The following is a 20,501-nucleotide window of genomic DNA, read 5'->3' as shown; positions in this document are numbered from 1 at the left end:
TCTCTTGCTAAAGTAGTGGAGCAATTAAGGGCTTAAGGTCACTAACCTTAATTTAAGGAATATATTTAGACGTGGACTTGCCTAGATCAGAAAAAGAGGCCTCTTGGATAGTCATCAAGAAATCATTCATACGGTCAGCTAATTCTGACCCTGCTACTGGCATGATACATTTCACACATAGAAGTATATTTAAGATCCTGAGATACTGGCTTTGCAATTACCAACCTTTCCCCTTGCTCTAACACACGGGTGTCAAACTGGCAGCCCTCCAGCTGTTGCAAAACTACAAGTCCCATGAGGCATTGCAAGATTGACAGTTACAAGCATGACTCCCAAAGGCAGAGGCATGATGGGAATTATAGTTTTACAACAGCTGGAGGGCCACCAGTTTGACACCCCTGTCTAACAGGTTTGTCTACCAGGAAAAAAAACAGAATAAGAAGCCATGCTCCATACTAGTAATCTTAGAGTCACACAAAAAATATTACGGAGGTGCAGATCTTAAAGTAGAGAAAAACCCAGATCTTGCCTGCCCATGAGTCTCCTTAACTTCTGGCACTTCCCTATACTTTTTCATCGCAGGAGCACAGGGAGACTTGAGCCAAGTCCTCCAGTCAAGACACACTCCAGGCATGACAGTTCAAACTCCCCCTCCCCACCTGCATCATCTCCTGGCATTGGAAATGTGACAGGAAACACCCTGGTCATTCCAGGCTGCTCCATGTGTTCCCAATCATCCTTCCTTTCCAACAGGCTGGGAGAACCACAGGGGAAAACACTGCATCTTCTTCTAGAACTGCATTTCAAAACCTCCCCTAAAATAGCCACAGCAGCACACCTTGAGGAGACATGATCCAGCTGATGTAGACAACAACCACATTTAGGTAAGAAGGGAGGACACAGTGTAATACTGGAACCCGACTACACCAAGATGGACCGAATAAACATAATTACCAGATCCAGCGGGAACCTAAATATTACAGTGTATACTGCTGGACAACTGAAAACGCTATACAATGGAGGATGAGGGGGTTTTTTTATTTGCGGTTTCCTGTTAAAGTTGGAACCAAACACCTTTCAAGTAGCTGTCCTGGAAGATGATTTGGGAAACATTGCTTCTCAGAGTCGACATGTAAAAATCAACAATATGTCGACAGCACCACCAAAGCTGATTATGCATGACTGATGTTTACATCTCCCCCTGAACAAGTCTTACATGTAGAGGCAGCTCAAGTGTAGAATAACCTTGACCTTTCTGAACCGCTTAATCAACCAAGGTTATTCTGCACATGCACCGCATGCATGACCGATTCAGCGAGGAGATGTAAACATCAGTAGTGTGTAATCAACACATTGATGAAATTGATGTTAAACCACTTCCCGTCCGACCGTTGTATATAAACGGCTGGGCGGTGGCAGTGCAGTGGCAGGTGGCCCTTGCTTGTGCACGCTCCCTGGGAGCGCGCAGCACCACGATCCAGTGCCCGCTGTGTCATCAGTGGAACACCGATCGTCGTACGGGACCTCTGTGCAAGGTCCCGATCAAGTGATCACTGATTGGCCAATCAGTGATCACATGCAGAGTAGTAAGCAAGATGTCACTTCTGACATCATTGCTTACGTGTGAAATCTGTGAATGATCACAGAGGTCACATGGTACAAGGCTATTCACAACAGCCTTGTACCATGTGACAAGCTGGGACCAATCACAGCTCACACAGTATTTCTCAATGGCTGCAAGAATGCAGCCAGAGAGAAGGAGAAATGATTGCTTTTACAGCCTTTATGGGTATAAGTGTGAAAAAGAAAAAAAAATCTTCATCACTCCCCACAAGTAGTACAGTGTCACCATGGTGACACTGTACTGCTAGGGTGACAGTGTGTAAAAAAAAAAAAAAGTTTAAAAAATTATAATTTTTGGTTATAAACTAATTTGAGTTATTTTTTTTACTAAAAAGATAACTGAATAAATTTTGGCCAATATGTTTGATGAAATATTGTTTATTTGCAAAATTGTATAAGAAAAACTTTTTTTTCAAAATTTTTGGACTGTTCATTTATATAGCTCAAAAAATAAAATCCCAGTGGTGAATAAAGTACCACCAAAATAAAGCTTTATCTGACTCAAAAAGCTGAAAATTGGCCTGGGCAGGAAGGGGGTAAGTGTCCGGACTTGAAGTGGTTAATCTTATCACATTGTTGATATTCATATGTCAGTCTTGAGCAGTTTTGGTGGCCAATAGGGTCATTCTATGCTGGATGGTTGTAGATATTCCACAAATGTTATCAGAGTACAGCATACAGACTTTTTAAGCAGGCCATGTGGCCAGCAAGATCCTTCGTAAATAGTTTACACTTGCACACATGGGCCGTAAGTGATAGTTGTGATGCAGCAATTGTACTGTACAATATGCAGCACACCGGAAACATTAGGATATCTATTACTTATTGTTTTCTCTGTAAAGTAACAGAAACAAAAATAATTAGCATTTTTCTTCATTACTGCTGAATCTTAGCAACTGGTGCTGTCTTAATTAGCTGTATGCAAGGCACTTTTACCACATAATACAAACCTACAAAAAGAAAAAAAAACAAATTCTAAAGGTGGATATAAACATGACAATATTCCAAATAACTGTCAAATGACCATCTTTCCTCACCTTCAATAACAGTGATGGAGGAAGTTGGTTTATATGCAATGGCTCACAAGGCACCAATACCTCCCCTTCCACCCTAGAAGACTGAAAAGGAGCGGAGGAAGACAACTCAACATGTGAAGGACTGGCCAGCAAGGATGGTGCATGGTCAAGGCCCACCGTGGAGCAGCTGGATAACTTGTTAATGTAACAATTTTCAAAAGGTGTCCTATGATCCTCTGTATGGAGATGCAAAGCCTCCTCATTTACAGGTTTGTAGTGTAACTTTGTGCAGAGGGTCACTGGATCCCTAGAGAGCTGTCCTGTATACTCCCCTGTGCACGATAATATAGAATCCCCAGCAATATGGCCTTCCCCTTGGCATTGTAGTGTCTTCACCCCTGAACAGTGGGGTTCCTGGTCTTCTACAAATGGGGTAGTCAGATGTCCAGATAAAGGAGGAAGCTGCTTTGACACATTTCCAGGCAGAGATTGAGCCTGTCCTCCAAGGCTATATGGCACGTCCCTAGGTACGGGAGGCACTGTCTCCTCAGTGGGGCACTGAGGGCATGATGATGATGGGCCCCCAAATTGGGTGTATGATGACAGGTGCTCACATTGTGGGTGTCCAGTGTCCCCTCCACAGCAGGGTGGCAGGTTATAACTGCGGGGGTGTCCAGTCTTCTCTCCAATGCATGATGATTGGTCCCCAGTCAGGGGGTGTGCAGTGTCCCCTCCAAGGAAGGGTGACAGGTCCTCTCCATGCAAGTGTGATGACATGTCCTCCTTATGGGGGTGTGCAGTCTCTCCTCCAAAGCATGATGATGGACCCCTTCCAGGGCAGGGTGAAGAGTCCTCCCCATGGGGGCGTGATGCCCGGTCCTCCTCCCTAGTATAGGGGCGCGATGCCCGGTCCTCCTCCCTAGTATGGGGGCGCGATGCCCGGTCCTCCCCCCTAGTATGGGGGCGCGATGCCCGGTCCTCCTCCCTAGTATGGGGGTGCGATGCCCGGGCCTCCTCCCTAGTATGGGGGTGTGATGCCCGGTCCTCCTCCCCATGGGGGGGTGTGTGCTCCGTGTCAGGCTCACAGCGGGGCTGTTTGCAGGGGGTGAGGGCGGTCTGGTTGTCCCCGCTGTTCTTCCTCTTGCACACCATGTCTTCCGCAGTCTGCAGGGAGTTGGCGGTACACTGGAGCCCGGGGCCCCTGGGAAGTCCTCCACACAGGTGTCGCTCCTGCCAGGTGCTCAGCTCCCCAGGGCACAGCAGCAGCAAGCGGGTACAGTCCTGAGCAGCAGGCAGGTCAGGTGAGGAGGTGGGCTCCCTGGTCGAGTGTTCACCATGCACTATGAAGCAGAGCAGGCAGGGTCCCCTCAGCAGACAGTCCACTGTGTGCAGCTTCTTCCTCCGGCTCTGAGCACTGGGCTGAGGACGGGAGCGGCTGCGCTGCTTACAGAACAGGCCGCCCATATAGGACGAGCAGCCCGGGAGGAAGAGAAGGGGCAGAAGGCGGCTCACCACACTCCCTGTCACACACTACACTACTACAACACTGCTTTCTCCGTTACCGCCGATCTGACGTCATCACAACACACAACATCATCCACTAGAGAGAAGCAGCTATTGGTCCTTGGGTGTACGCTGCGCGACGACTCATATCACCACAGAGACTTACACGTCCACAGCGGCCATCTTTGTCAATGGAAAAACCGTAAGAGCGTATTGGGTGCTGTCAGCGGATAGAAGGCGAGCTCTGCATTGACCATGCCCTTTACCAACATGGCTGCAAAGTAGGCACCAAAGACAGAGCTTACCAGCTGCTTGGAACTAGAGCCCTGCTGAGGGTGGTGCGCCACCTATTGATCGTAAAAAGAGCAATCACACGTTCCATTGTGTAATATGTAAAGGCTGGCTGCACATTATGCAACTTTTCTTCAAGCATGGGTTGAAGGAAAAAAAATAGTTCGATTCCCCCATCAACATACTCCGCCTGCCGGCAGGGAGCCTTCCCCACTGGCAGTATACTTCCAGTAATCAGGCAAATAAACCTGACAGGCTGGTTGTAATGAAGTCTGTCATGGACTGTAGTACAACCAGCCTGCCCATACAGTAGATACTTGGAAATTCATCCAGTTCCTGTTGAAGCGGTCACATTTCAATCTATGTATTGCTGGCTGTAGAATATGGAAGGACTTCAAGGCTGCCAGGGACAGTGCACAGACCACGCATCTTACTGAATGTTATTTTAAAAATTACCTTATTTCAAAAAAACAATATGCTATCGGGCATACAGAGGCTGGTGATGAGGTCTTGGCACCATGTACCTAACAAATCCCAATACTGAGAATGACACAGATATTCATTTTCACAAAGTCTGCTGCTTCAGTGTATTTATATAAGCCTGCATATAACCCACAGTTCTTCAACCGTGCGTTATATGCAGGCTATCTTAAGGTGATTGCAATCACCTGAGGGTAGAACCAGCATATGACCCATGATCTAAGAATACAAGTCATGTGCCCTGTATTATACGGTTAAGATACACATTTTAAGAACTAATGCAGGCCATAGATGGGTCGAAAATAGGCCGATTTTTCGGCCGAACATAAAATCGGCCGATTTTTGGATCGTTAATGGGCTAAATGTTTGGCCGTTTTTCGGTATTTTGGCAGATTTTTTCTATTGGTAAAGTTGGAAAAAAATCGGCCGCTTTTGCCGATCGGCCGATTTTCGCGGCAATGATGGGCAAATTGGCCGATCTTTTACCAATAAAAAAATCTGCGCATGAGCAGTGACCTGCAAGAGGAAGACAAAAAGAAGAAGAAAAAAGAAGAAGAGGATGAAGAGGAAGAGGATGGAGAAGAAGAGGATGAAGAAGAAGAGGATGAAGAAGAGGATGAAGAAGAAGAGGATGAAGAGGAAGAAGAAGAAGAAGAGGATGAAGAAGAAGAGGATGAAGAGGAAGAAGAAGAGGATGAAGAAGAAGAAGAGGATGAAGAAGAAGAGGAGGATGAAGAAGAAGAGGAAGAGGATGAAGAAGCAGAGGATGAAGAAGAGGATGAAGAAGAGGAAGAGGATGAAGAAGAGGATGAAGAAGAAGAGGAATTCCAGTCCGGCAAAAAGTGTCCCTGCAGAGAGCTCCGCTATTTCTTTGACAGTTCCTTGACATTTATGGCGGTTGCAACAATGTATCTATTTGTTTCCGAATAAAAACATCTGTATCCTAAATGGATACAAATAGATACATTGTTGCAACCGCTATAAATGTCAAGGAACTGTCAAAGAAATAGCGGAGCTCTCTGCAGGGACACTTTTTGCCAGCTGTAGACGGGATGAAAATCGGCCGATTTTTTTTACCGTTGCTGGGAACGTCGGCCGCTTGAACGACCGATTTTTCATTTTTTTAAAAGAAAAATCGGCCAATTTTCGACCCGTCTATGGCCTGCATAAGGCATGAGATTTCATTTACAGTGGTTACATTTTCCTAGAAAAACATTTTGTATACTTATTGCAACCACCTTTTTTCTTTTTTTTTTTTAAAGGGGTTATAATACAGAGTTGTTTTTTGTCAAGATCAATCCCTTGCCATTATTGAACTATAGGTCTCAGTGTTACCCTCACAACCACTACCTCTTGCCTGTAGTCTCATACTTCACATTTGGTTTTCTGACTTCTCCTTTTATGGACATAACACTGGATCAATATTTATGAACTTGATGTAATCATGTAAATGGTTAGCACTTCCTCCTGGCAGTACTAGGGTAGTTGGTTCAAATCCCAACCATGGCATCACCTGCCTGGAGTTTCCATGTTCTCCCTGTGCCTGCGTGGGTTTCCTCCCAGTACTCCGGTTTCCTCCCACACTCCAAAGACATGCTGGTAGGTTAATTGGCTCCTGTCTAAATTGGCCCTAGTATGTGTATGTATGAATAGGAGTTAGGGACCTTAGATTGTACACCCCTTGAGGGTTAGGGACTGATGTGAAGGTAATATATATGTAAAGCGCTGCGTAAATTCATGGCACTATATAAGTACCTGAAATAAATAAAATAAATGGTTTTATAAATATAAAATAAATTTATAAAATAAATTTAGATCTTTTTGTCAGATGTTACTATGGTATATTGAAGTCATTTTATCCATAATTACAAGCATTTCATACGCGTCTAAGGCTTTTATTGACAATTACATTTGTGCAAAGAGTCAATATTTGCAGTGTTGACGCTTCTTTTTCAAGACCTCTACAATTTGCCCTGGTATGCTGTCAATCAACTTCTGGGCCACATCCTGACGGATGGCAACCCATTCTTGCATAATCAATGCCTGAAGTATGTCAGAACTTGTAGTTTTTTTTTTTTTTTGTTCGCCCACCTCTTGAGGATTGACCACAAGTTCTCAATGGGATTAAAGTCTGGGGAGTTTCCTAGCCATGGACCCATAATTTCAAATTTTGGTCCCCAAACCATTTTGTTATCACTTTTGCCTTGTAGAAAGGTGCTCCATCATGCTGTAAAAGGCATTGTTCATCACGAAACTGTTCTTGGATGATTGGGAGAAGTTGCTCTTGGAGGATGTTTTTGCACCATTCTTTATTTATGGCTGTGTTCTTAAGCAAAATTGTGAGTGAGACCACTCTTGGCTGAGAAGCAACCCCACACATGAATGGTCTCAGGATGCTTTACTGTTGGGTTGACACAGGGCTGATGGTAGCACTCACCTTTTCTTCTCCGGACAAGGTTTTTTCTGGATGACCAAAACAATTGGAAAGGGAATTCATCAGAGAACATGACTGTACCCCAGCAGTCCAATCCCTGTACCTTTGGCTGAGTATCAGTATGTGCCCGGTGTTTTTCCTGGAGAGAAGTGGCTTCTATGCTGCCCTTCTTGACACCAGGGCATCCTCCAAAAGTCTCCGCCTTAGCCCTCCAAAGTGAGGGAATCCCTGATTTTCATCAGGGTCACCATACCTAGTGTTTACATTGGAAGATTTCCATTCTATTCCTGTTATGGTGACAACCCAAAATTTTAGATTTTCTTTTACTTTTGGTGATAATGGCATAGGGATCAGCTGCTCTCTACTGTCTGTAAATGACTGTGCTGTTTAAAGGATAAGTTCACCTTTTGCTCAGAGGCTTAACTAGAACCTTCAGGGCCCCGGTGCAAGAAACCATGATGGGCCCCCCTTACCCTCTCTTCCTGAGTCTGGGGCCCTTCCCTCTGAGACTGGGGCTCTTCCCTCCCATCCAGTGTTGGCAACCCCAGTTCATTTTTTTTTATTTATGACAAAGCATGAACAATTTACTGAGCATATGAGCACATTTTTTACTGACAACCTAAAATATGACAGAAAATGCTATTATAAACTAAGACAATTGATATTCAAAAGCTAAATTCACCATTAAGGGAAAAAATATTACATGCACATATTTTTGCCTCCTTACATTCTTTAGAGAGCCCCCTTACATCTTTGCCTCCAGAGTGCTCCCTAACATCATTTGTTGCTCCATGCAGATATTCTTTAAGCACACAATTGTGTGCAATTATGGACTACAAAACTAGATGATACATTTAGATTTGTTTTACATGTAGCCAGGCAATTCAGGGAGACTTACAGATGAGACTACGATTAATCCCTTTTCCCCTTGTGCCCAGTACTGGGACATCACTTCCTGTTAGCAGAGTGGATCCAATTCTCCTGACAGCATAGGAACTTGGAACCTATAGTCCTATAGCCAATACATCTTGTATTTCTGAGTGCTGATTGAACTACAAATACCAGAGAGCTGGCGAATGAGAACGATACTAGGAAAGCAGATATATTTTACAGCAAGTGACAGGCTCGCTATCTTGGCGAAGGATTCCGAGGTGGACACAGGTGGTACTTCCGATTGTAGGCCTACTGCTCCGGGACTCAGCAGTTCAGTATAGCTGTGACACTGATCATCACACGGGGATCAGTTAGGCGGTAACTCTACACATCTCTGCAGATAGTCAAGAGCCTGTTCAAGAACTCTTGTTCCTAGAAGGTTGTGCTATCTACAGAATTAGTGAATTTCATCTAGAATCTTATCTTTTCTTGTATTTGGCTTTCTGTAGTTTTTAAGCTTGCCATCGTAGCCATTTCTTTCAAGCAGAAACACAAGCTCCACCATTTCTCCTCTGCTCATGGCTGTAGCCTTTATCTTTCTTGCAGCCTTCTTGCTGTGCTCTTTCCTGGAAGGCTATGTCTCCTCTGTGTCCTCCATGCTGCTTGCTGTCGACCATTCGTAGGCCCAATGTCGCAGGAAGCAGGGCGCGGTACATGCACAGAGCAGGAATGGTGTGACAAGGGCGGAGCTCACGACGCACGCTCACTAGCTTCAATACCAAGTGATCGTTCAGTCGCAACGAATATTTTGCACCGAAAATCCGGAACGATCGTATTATAAAGATTTTTCGGGTCACGAACGAAGGTAAGCCTTGACATGTTCTCTTTAGGCCTTAATTCTATATATTAATTTTGCATGCAATATCATACTGATAAGGCACTATATGTTGGATTTGTTTGACAGGAGCCATGGCAGACAAATTTACATCGCCTGACTTCTTGCCACTGTTCATTGACCAATACAAGCAGATGCCTTGTTTGTGGAAAGTCAAGTCCAAGGACTACTCTGACAAAAATAAAAAGCATGAGGCCTACAACAAGCTGGCTGAAATGTGCAAAGCTGTCTGTCCTCAAGCAAATGTCAGTTATGTCAAACACAAAATTGCTAATCTGAGGACTGTATTTAAAAAAGAACTGAACAAAATCAGTGCATCTGAACGGTCAGGGGCGGCAGCAGATGACATCTATGTACCAAGACTTTGGTACTTTAACAGCTTGCACTTTCTAACGAATCAGTGTGACTCCAGAACATAACTGTCAACTCTCCCATCAACTTTAAATGAGTTGTCACCTGAATTGTATGGCGATGACCAGGAGGAGCTACATCTGACACAGGAGCAATCATTGACACATGAGCTATCACTGACACAGGGGCTATCAGTGACACCGGTAAAATATTTTATTTTTTAACACCTTTTATTCCTGAAATTATCCATTCCTACTATTATGCACTATTTGTCTACATATATGCATGTAATCTGAAAGTAATTTAGATTTTGGGATGATTTGTTAAATGCTACCTTAATATTTTCCATCCCTAGGAAATTTCACATGGTACCACCATGCCACCACCCGTAACACGGGTGGCTAGACCAAAAAAAAAGAAAAAAATCTGGAGGATGCTACAACATCCTTCCTAATACAAGCTTCAGCAGCCCTACAGAGGAGAGCCGATGAGCTTGATGCATTTGGAATCTAGACCGCAAACAAACTGCGAAACATGTCAGTTCAACAGAGACAAATGGCTGAGTGCCTGATGCTCCAAGTAATGAATAAAGGGGCAAGAGGAGAAATTACCCCAAACACCATAATTGCAGAATCACAACCTGCACCTCCAATGCCACCTCCAACAGCACCACCACCTCCTTCATCACTGCAGCATCCACCACAATGGCATTATCCTGCACCAGATGGTCAATCCTCATCATGGTGCCAGGATTATCATTATACCAATCAGTAGTTTAATGTTTAGTTAAATTTTTTTTCTCAACATGACATAAAGCACTATGTTGTGCACTTTATTCATCCTGGTTTTTGGTTATTTTTGTAAAATGTTGTATTGCGAATATTGTGAATAATAAAGTTATTTTTGAAAACATATAATTTTTAATTGTGACTTTTTTTTATGGAACAACATGCAAACACACACATTATTTGTGATGAAGTGACAAACATAGTTTTTTGAGTGTTGGGTGAAGAAAACTGTTTAATTACATCAATGGCTACGAATATTCCGTCGTGTTTACTGTCCTCGGGTTTTTTCGGGTCATGAGCAGCTTCCGATCATACGCGGTCGAACGTATCCAATTCTTTTCATACAATAACTGTACATATTAAACGAAAATCGTTTGTTCTGTTCACAAACGACAAAAGTTTTTATGTTTGCACCATCGTTAAATTTCATTTGGAAAATCGGAATCGTCTGTTGAAAATGATGTACACACCATCAGAAAATTGCACGACTGTTCGTCAGACGAATACGTTCGTACGATTTTCGTATAGTGTGTACGGGCCATAAGACTAGAAATCCCTATATTACGTTTTTTTGGAGAAGAATTAATTTATTGGATTCAATCTTTATAGGATAAACCTTTTTTACCCTTAGATTAATCTCAATGTATTAATTTAATTTGAGGGTATACATTCATATCCCTCCGAGGTGTTTGCGGCATTTATGATTTTTAATTTTTTTTTATATAATAGGATCTTAAACATGAACCTTGACTTAAAAGATGTAATTTTATACAGTGATCAATGTTAAAATATTAATTATACTCCTAAAATATATTTTACACACTTTATACTATTCCTATCTTACTTCTAAGAATGTAGATTATGAAATACACATATTTCTTATGACAATGATTACAAGATAAACATATACTTAGTAATTTTATCATAATCATTACTGAATTTCTTTGGATATTATGCTGTCTTACATATATCCAGGGCTTTTTTTCTCAGAGGAAAGGTGGTGGAACTCCCCCACCCAAACCTGGCCACGCCCCCATCAAACCCTAGGACCACCCCTTTAGAGAACAGGAATGCAAGTAAAATTTGGGAGGGGCTTCCGATGACATCATTTCCCGTACATACCATATAAGGGAAATGATGTCATCGGACCCCCGGCTGCCTCTTGCATGATCTGCATGAAACACATGCATAGATATAAAATGACTAATGTACTGACACCAGAAACACATGCATAGATATAAAATGACTAATGTACTGACACCAGAAACACATGCATAGATATAAAATGAATACCGTACTGACACCAGAAACACACGCATAGATATAAAATCAGTACCGTACTGACACCAGAAACACATGCATAGATATAAAATGACTAATGTACTGACACCAGAAACACATGCATAGATATAAAATCAGTACCGTACTGACACCAGAAACACACGCATAGATATAAAATCAGTACCGTACTGACACCAGAAACACATGCATAGATATAAAATCAGTACCGTACTGACACCAGAAACACACGCATAGATATAAAATCAGTACCGTACTGACACCAGGAACACATGCATAGATATAAAATCATGGCAGGCCGTTTGTAAACGTCCAGCATAGATATAAAATCAGTCTAGCATGCATGTGTACCCTGTCTGGTAGATGTGCCTGCTCCTACAGGCTCCCCTAGGGTTGCCACCTTTTCCTCCAAAAAATACCGTCCATCACTGAATTTATCTTTCCTGTTCCTCATGCACAGGAGGGGCGCTCTCGATCGGCGCCGCTGAGCGCTGAGCAATTGCGTTCTGAAATAGTTTAGGTGGGCTCAGGTGGGTGAGGATAGTTTAGGTGGGCTCAGATAGTTTAGGTGGGCACAGGTGGTTGGGATAGTTTAGGTGGGCACAGGCTGGGGAGAGAGTAAAAATTTAGAGCAATACATGATACTGCAGTCAGTGACAGGGAGCCGAGCGCAGCTTACCTACTCCAAGCTGTACGGCCCCTGCGTCCACGCTGTCACTGCCGTTGATGTCGCCGCGCCGCCCCCGATGTTTACACGCCGGCGGGGGGGGGCGGTGAAGCGTGCATAGTGTCCTCGCCCATCGTCCGCGCCCCCGATGTTTACACGCTGGCGGTAGAGGGGGGGGGGGTGAAGCGTGCATGTCCCCGCTCACCGGCTGTGAGCAGCGGCAGTGACAGGTGCCGGGCACGCGCAAGCATGACATAAACAAGCCGCGTCCGGCACCTGTCACTTTCGCTGCTCTGCATAGCTTGTCAGCTCTGCAGAGGCAGTCGGTGAGCGGGGACAAGAAGAAAAAGGTGGCGGAACGCAGTACCGCCGCGTTCCGGCAGAAAGAAAGCCCTGCATATATCTATAAACTGAACAGGTATTTATAGTCTTTTTAAAAGTGTCCCAAAAGTAGTTTGATAAAATATTGAAATACACATAATTCTCTTCCCATGGGACTCTTCTCTAGATTAATTTATTTTGTAGCACACTTCCAGAATGCTTACTTGATAAACATCTATTGTGTAATCTTCTCATTTTGTGGCAAGTTTTGTTTACAAGTGAAGCTATACACTAAAATGAAAGTCTCGTCTCCTTCAGGTGGGTAAATCAGCTGTCACGTACCTGGTAGTGAGTCTGATGTGCAGAGGAAAGCTTCTCGTACAGCTCCGGCTCAGGGGTCACCAATAATGGAAAAGTAACCACAAGAGAGAAGCGAGGTACAAGTGCTGTGATCAGTTCAGTAGTCTGTGTAGGTAATAGCTGCCACTTCGCTGAAAGGATGCCAGGAACAGAGCAGGTGGTGGTAGGCAGATGTCTCAACAGGGCAGACTGGTAGCAGGTAGAGGACAGAGCAGGAAGGCTGATAGCAGACAGCTGGCAGCAGGTGAACGTCACAGCAGGCAGGCTGATGGGAGATGACTGGCAGCAGGCAGATGCCACAGCAGGCATGCTGGAAGTGGACAGGCTGGCACAGGGGCGGACTGACAACTCATGGGGCCCCCGGGCAATAGGGGATCATGGGGCCCCTGTGTCCTTGCCCAAACTCAAAAAAGCCTATGAAAAAGGTACAAGGGGCATCTCATGGGGCCCCCTACTGACCCCGGGCCCTCGGGCTGTGCCCGAGTTTCCAAATGGTCAGTCCGCCCCTGGGCTGGCAGCAGGGAGACGTATCGGATGAGAGCATACTGAAATATAAAGCTGGAGCAGGCTGGATGAACAGGATGCAGGGTCAGGCAAACCAGGTCTGCATCAGATGGGCAGATCGGGCATAAATAGCAGGCAGGAGAGGAGTCATGTCACAGGCCAATGTCAGCAATGGTGGAGGCAGATCAGGCAGAGACAGTAAGCAGAGACAGGATCTGGAGGACAAGCCAAGATCAGGGCAGGTAGCAGACAAGTGGAATCAGGAGCAAGCCGGGTTGAGATCAGAGGTCAGGCACTGGAATCAGAATAAACGCACACAGAAGCTACAGACCAAACAGCTATTAGCCAGTGCAGTAGTCCTGTTTAAATAGGCCATTTGGCACCAGTCTTGGTAACAGACGCGCATCCGTATGTGCAAGTGCGTGTGCCTATGCTCACTCTTGTGCACATCTGCCCAGCCAGTTGCTGGTCTGCGCATTCTTATGTGCCGGGAAACTTTATCTGCACTATGAGTAAGCCTTTCCTGACATCAACACTTCTTGATTTCTGAAGGCTTTGTAAACATGGAAGAGTAGTTTTATTTGTCTTGTCCCAAAAGATAATGACCAAATCCAAATGCCTGATACCATTTCAATGTACCCAGCACTGTCTCTTTTTCAGAGATATTTACTCATTAAAGTGCAACTAAAACCAGGACCCTGCATTCACTATATCCAGTCTTCCACAGTACACAGAACTTGAAAATGCAGTTATTTTAGTAAATATAAACTGCCGTTTCTCATCAGCAGTATATAGCAGTCTTGTGACTTCTGGCCGAGCCAAGCACTGGTTAATCTTGTAGGAGAAGTTTGCATTCTCCTCTGATTGTCCGATGAGGCTGTAGGACCCCTGACCCTCTGTTCGGACAGTGGTGATTGGCCCTGTGCCAATCACATGCACTTTCTTAAAAAAAATTTTGCAATACACACCAAACAGAGCATGTGCAGACTTGCCACTTCTGCTCTGTACTATGGCAGATGGATTGGGGACAGTAAAAGAAGGGTGGGATCAGAGAAGACAGGATCAAACAGCCTTTTTACACAATGCAGAGGATTAACCTCTTAAGTTCCACAGTGAGTATAACAAGCATGCTTTAGTGCATATATAGACTGATTTTACTGTTGTTGGTTTAGTAACACTTTAAGCTCAACTCATTCTTTTGGATTATCTATACTCAGCAATATTTATTTGTTTTGACAAATATTTCCTCAAGGTCCTTTCAGCTCTAAATCTAGTGAACACCATCAGAAAATTGTAGGAAAAATACCGCTTTTGAAGCGATTGTAGATAATCTGATCGTTAGTACACAGCTTTCATCCGAAATTATTTGAAGGCATCAGCACGAAAATGTTTCTCGTGCAATAACAGATTTTTTACCATTTTCATTTAATCAGCACAGTTTTCGTCCGAAAATACAATACAAATACATTACATCACTTCCAAATTTCCTTTCTGTCATACAAGAATTTTCGTATTTTTAGTAACCGCTTCACTTCACATGAGGCTAGCATCACTCATCCAATATTCTTATCATGTGTACAGGGCTCAAGAATGGGAAACATTAATTCTGGCCTATCTGAATTCTAAACTATTTTCTCTCACAAATCAGGTTTTATAGCTCAAAAATTAGAGAAACCATATTTCATAATTTTAATTCACAGCGGCTCTGACATTACTTTCTGTCTCTGTATCAGAAACCCCTCGAAGGAGAAGTGGAGGTAAAGACCTTAAAGACATTATCTTCTACACACAGGAGCTGCAACTGCTGGTGTATTTGTACCCAGACCAGAAGCAAAGACAATTATGTAACTATTCCTCATAGTTTGACTGCAGCTGTCCATAGCTTTTTGAGTGTGTATCTTAGGCTTCATGTACACAAGCAGCTCCTAAACTTGAGTTTAGGAGCTTTTGGCATTTTTTTGCCAAAGCTCCTAAACTCAACTCCATAAAAGCCTATGTGTCCATGTACACGTAGGCTTTTACCAGAGTTTAGGCGCTGCCGCATTTAGGTGAGGTTAAACCTCCCTCTCCTGAACGCAGAAGAATCACGTTCAAGATTGAAACGTTTTGACTGCCGACCGCAGTAAAAACGCAGCAAAGTCATGGCAAAATCGCACTACTGCGGTTGCCACATTTTGCAGCCGTTTTGCCACAATTTTGCATTTACCCACGGCTGGCGGTCAGGGTAGGCTCGTGTACATGGGGCCTAAATCTTTGTCACAGACTTACAGTTGTGTTCAAAATAATAGCAGTGTGTTGAAAAAAGTGAATAAAGCTCAAAATCCTTCTAATAGCTTTTATTTCCATACACACAAATGCATTGGGAACACTACACATTCTATTCCAAATCAAAACATGAAGAAAAATAGATAAATAAATTGTGTTGTTCCTCTAATAAAAATGGAAGAAAAGTGAATATTAGACCGTTCAAAAAAATAGCAGTGTTTGCATTCTTCTTTACAAACTCAAACATTCACTATATAAACTGAAAAATGTTTGAAGATTTTGCTTTCCTTTGAATCACTTAATGAATATTTAGTTGTATAAGCACTGTTTCTGAGAACTGCTGTACATCTGTGTTGCATGGAGTCAACCAACCTCTGGCACCTATGAACAGGTATTCCAGCCTAGGATGATTGGACTACATTCCACAGTTCTTCTCTATTTCTTGGTTTGGCTCAGAAACTGCATTTTTTATGTCACCCCACAACTTTTCTATTGGATTAAGATCCGGGGATTGGGCTGGCCACTCCATAACGTCAATCTTGTTGGTCTAGAACCAAGATGTTGCACGTTTACTGGGGTGTTTGGGGTCGTTGTCTCGTTGGAACACCCATTTCAAGGGCATTTCCTCTTCAGCATAAGGCAGTATGACCTCTTCAAGTATTCTGATGTATTCAAACTGATCCATGATCCCTGGTATGCGATAAATAGGCCCAACACCGTAGTATGAGAAACACCCCCATATCATGATGCTTGCACAACCATGCTTCACTGTCTAGACCCAAAAAGAACAATCTTACTTTCATCAGTCCACAAAATGTTGCGCCATTTCTCTTTAGGCCAGTCAATGTGCTCTTTGGCAAATTGTAACTGTAGCAAACTAGCTCCTCAGAGCTGGAAGCGGAGTTCTCCTTCAACCTTTGCTTTTGTAACAAACTAGCTCATCAGAGCTGGAAGCGGAGTTCCCCTGTTCCTTGCTGTATTTGAGGTCTTCCTCGAATCATTCCTCACATCCCCCCTTGCATTCCTGTGAGGCAGACTTTATCTCCTGGCAGATGATGTGGAACAACCTAAGACATGAGAAGTGGAGACAGGCTGTCTACGAACATGTCACTTTGGTCACCCAAAGCTATGTAAGCCCCACACCTTATCAAACTGACCCGAGAACTGAACATTCCTCAGGTCAACTGTATGGTTCATATCATGGGATATGAAGCTGGTAGTTTAGTTTAGAGTTCCCCAATGACCATTCCCAAAACGTGTAGTCAGAGCCCCCCCCTCCCCTTGAGAGGGACTTTCAAGAGAGTTAGAGCTTGTCACACTCACACACACACACACAGAGATCTCCGAGGTAATATCGTAACAGATGAGATCAAAGAACCTTTCTGCTCTGCATCTTGGATTTGCAAACCCAGGCATATGGGCAAGTAACTTAACCCTGTAATCTTCTTCCTAATTATCTCTTTGCTGTGTCTTTATATACATGTATATATATTTTTGTGAAATCTCTTTGTAAATATTTTATCGCACCTGTTTTGACCCTGTTAGAAATAAATCTTTCTTTCTGAAAGTGTTAAACTGTTTCTAAGCGCTTACTTGCAATTCACGAATCCCTGCCTTTGACGAGACGCTACTGTTTGTTATATCTCTGTATAGCAGGTCCACGGGCCGTGCTATATAGATCAATATTTCAATCATTATAGTGTATATTTGATAACGGGAGTTTCCCAGTCTCCGACAAAAGTGGTGGTGGCAGTAGAAGGGTTAGTTGCGTAATTAACCCGACCCAGTAACAAGCGCATTCAGGCTGCAGGCACAGATTGTAGACCATTAGCTGGGCAATCGCTGTGTAGGGTGCAGCTGGGTGGGGCCTTGTTACGCGCGTCACACTGCGGTTTTGGATCGGCCGGCCCTTCGGTCACGAGTTTGTGAGAAGGTCTGGGGTCTGACGCCGTGGGCGTGACGTATTACTGTTAGTCCCGGTCGTGCGATTGTCCCCTGTTGGTGGTGGCGACCGCGGGTCGTGACAGTAACCTCTTCAGCACGTCTTTTTTTCAACAGTGGGACTTTGCGGGGGCTTCTTGCAGATAGCTTGGCTTCACATAGACGTCTTCTAATTGTAACAGTACTCACAGGTAACTTTAGACCTTCTTTGATCTTCCTGCAGCTGATTGTTGGCGGAGTCCTTGCCATTTTGGCTATTCTTCTATCCATTCGAATGGTAGTTTTTTTCGCTTTCTTCCACGTCTTTCAGGTTTTGGTTGCCATTTTAAAGCATTTGCAATCATTTTAGCTGAGCAACCTATCATTTTCTGCACTTCTTTATATGTTTTTCCCTCTACAATCAACTTTTTAATCAAGGTACGCTGTTCTTCTGAACAATGTGTGGAACGACCCATTTTCCTCAGAATTTCAGAGAGAAATGCACTGTAACCAGCATGTACAACATTTGCTGCCTTCCTTCCTTAAATAAGGGCAATAATTGCCACCTGTTTTTCAAAGAATGAATGACCTCACTAATAGAACTCCACACTGCTATTATTTTGAACATGCCCCTTTCAATTAGTGATTCAATTACACAGAATCAGCAGCATACATGTAATGATTGTTGGGTCTGTTGGATTTCTATTACTCTACTACACCTGCTAGTAAATTATTTGCAATTTAGAAATATAATTTCTACCAAAAACAGTGATTGATCAGGTTAGTGATGTCTGACTGCTATTATTTTGAACACAACTGTATCTCTGTCTTATTGTCATTATCTCACATGCACAATGCCAGATAGTTGGGTATGTATGTAGTGGTCAGCTTGCTGTATATTTGTAGGTGAATCTGTTAATTGCAGTAGGAGTTTATATGCAACTCTTTTTTGTTAACCTGTCTCTTTTGCTCTGGAATTCTATAGCTAGTTTTAGTTCAGGGCTCAATAACTAGCATAGGTTAAAGCCCAGTTAGGCATCCAACAGCCACTTCTAGTAGTTATAGGTCAGTGTCAGGGATGCGGGTGTGACCAGAGATGTGTGTACTGACACAGGGAAACGCAGGCTTCAGATATGGTATAAATAAGACAATTTATTAAGACTAACAATACAAATATAAACGCAGTGCACCAAACCCCAAGCTAACACAAATACATACAACAAGGTGAAACAAACCCAAACCTAAACTGGTATAGATACACAGGTACATACACATATAGAGCGCAACGTAGTCAGGCAGGCCGGGTCGATAACTATCAGGCAGGTAGGTACAGGAGGAGCAGGCGGAGAGAATGGTCAGGGTCACAAGCCAGGGATCAAACAGGAGAAGTCAGCAGAGGTCAGGATCAGGCAGGGTCGGCAACAAGTCAGGAAGGAACAGGAACAGGAATGCAGATTACAAGGTACAGGGGCCCATGGAAAAACAAACACACACCAAGGCACAGACTGCAGGTCTGGCCATCCCTTAAATACACCTGCAATCAGCCCCAGGTGATGGCCAATTGCCGAAGTGAACCTCTGGTTGTTGAGAGCACCCGCTGGCCAGCCCTGGTACTGCAGCCCACAAGGCAGGTGAGTCCCACCACTATTGGCAAGTCCATTCCTGACAGTCAGGCTGCATGATATATTAGACCAGGGTTTTTCAACCAGGGTTACATGGAACCCAAGGGTTCCTCCAGAGGTTGCTAGGGGTACCTTTAGCCATGAGCAATTTTTTATTGTCATTGAAACCAATGATCTTTTAAAGTAATCTGTAAAGGGATAATTAATTCCAATTGCCACATGTGTAAGGAGCTTTCTTCCCACTGACCACCACACTAATGTATCATGAGTTGTAGATATAGTAATTTTCAGCAGGATTTCCCTGACACTAGAAATTATTTCAATGGTTTCTCTGTGTTGAAAAGGTTGAGAAAGGATGTATTAGATGCTGCTAGGGAATAAGCACAGAGTAGATAGGCTGACTCTGTGTTCCAGTGCCACGCCAAAATTTCTCCCGGTCAGAAGTTCTCCCCATCAGCACTGATTTTGTCTTCAGGTCTCCAATACAAAGACAGACATCACATCATGATCCTCCCCATTGGTCTCTGCAACTGGACTTGGCTGCAAAATTCATCTTCATCTGGAGGTATCTCTATTAATAACTATGTAGTAGCAACTTTGGGAATACCAGGTAAAACAACGGAAGCGAACTTGAGGAAAACAAACTTTGTATAAATCAGCGCTGAGTGTCCTAGCAAGGACACATGTCAGCAAGCTAAGTGGCTTGAAAAAGAGTATACATATCAGCAATTACATCACAATACATATATTTCCTCTTTTACTTTCTGTACATTCAAAAGGCTTTCTAAGCAATTCAGAACAATGCCTTGCTAGATAATTTATCTTCAGCTACAGATAAGACTACCAGCTACAGACTGGAACACATTGTTACATAGGAAATAAAGGAGGGGGGAGTTAGTTGATCACTGCTTTTCAAACAGATTCTGTTAGAAATGTTAAACTTAAGGGGAACTCTACAGTATTTGGGTGCTGCCACACCTATATATACCTTGGTATATGTGCACAATTCCACCAGGATAATATTGGTTTGTACATTGGATGAATATACTATTATTAACATCTTGCCCACCTGAGGATTAACCCCCCTTCCTGACCAGGCCATTTTTTACCTTACGGTGCTGCGTTACTTTAACTGACAATTGCGCGGTCATGCAATGCTGCACCCAAATTAAATTTACATCCTTTTTTCCCACAAATTGAGCTTTCTTTTGGTGGTATTTGATCATCTGTGCGGTTTTTATTTTTTGCGCTATAAAAAAAAAAAAGATGTAATGGCCACTTTGTGTACA

General features: G+C 43.4%; 1 protein-coding gene and 1 pseudogene across 1 annotated transcript in view; one reads left to right on the top strand and one right to left on the bottom strand.

Annotated features, from left to right (window-relative positions):
- FBXL17 (F-box and leucine rich repeat protein 17) overlaps window positions 1-4,240 on the bottom strand; it is a 953,351-nt gene extending 949,111 nt beyond the window's left edge. The window contains exon 1 of the mRNA XM_089654419.1: window positions 2,661-4,240. Within this exon, the coding sequence (XP_089510545.1) occupies window positions 2,661-4,103 (1,443 nt within the window). The 5' untranslated portion in view covers window positions 4,104-4,240. The remainder of the gene's footprint in view (window positions 1-2,660) is intronic.
- Window positions 4,241-9,189: 4,949 nt separating this feature from the next.
- On the top strand, window positions 9,190-10,240 carry LOC149444890 (uncharacterized; annotated as a pseudogene).
- The last annotated feature ends 10,261 nt before the right edge of the window (window positions 10,241-20,501 follow it).

The sequence above is a fragment of the Staurois parvus genome, unplaced genomic scaffold, assembly GCF_062004578.1.
Source record: "Staurois parvus isolate SC_StPar_1 unplaced genomic scaffold, SC_StPar_1.0 ptg000768l, whole genome shotgun sequence".
NCBI lineage: Eukaryota > Metazoa > Chordata > Amphibia > Anura > Ranidae > Staurois > Staurois parvus.
This window is presented reverse-complemented; position numbering and strand designations above follow the sequence as displayed.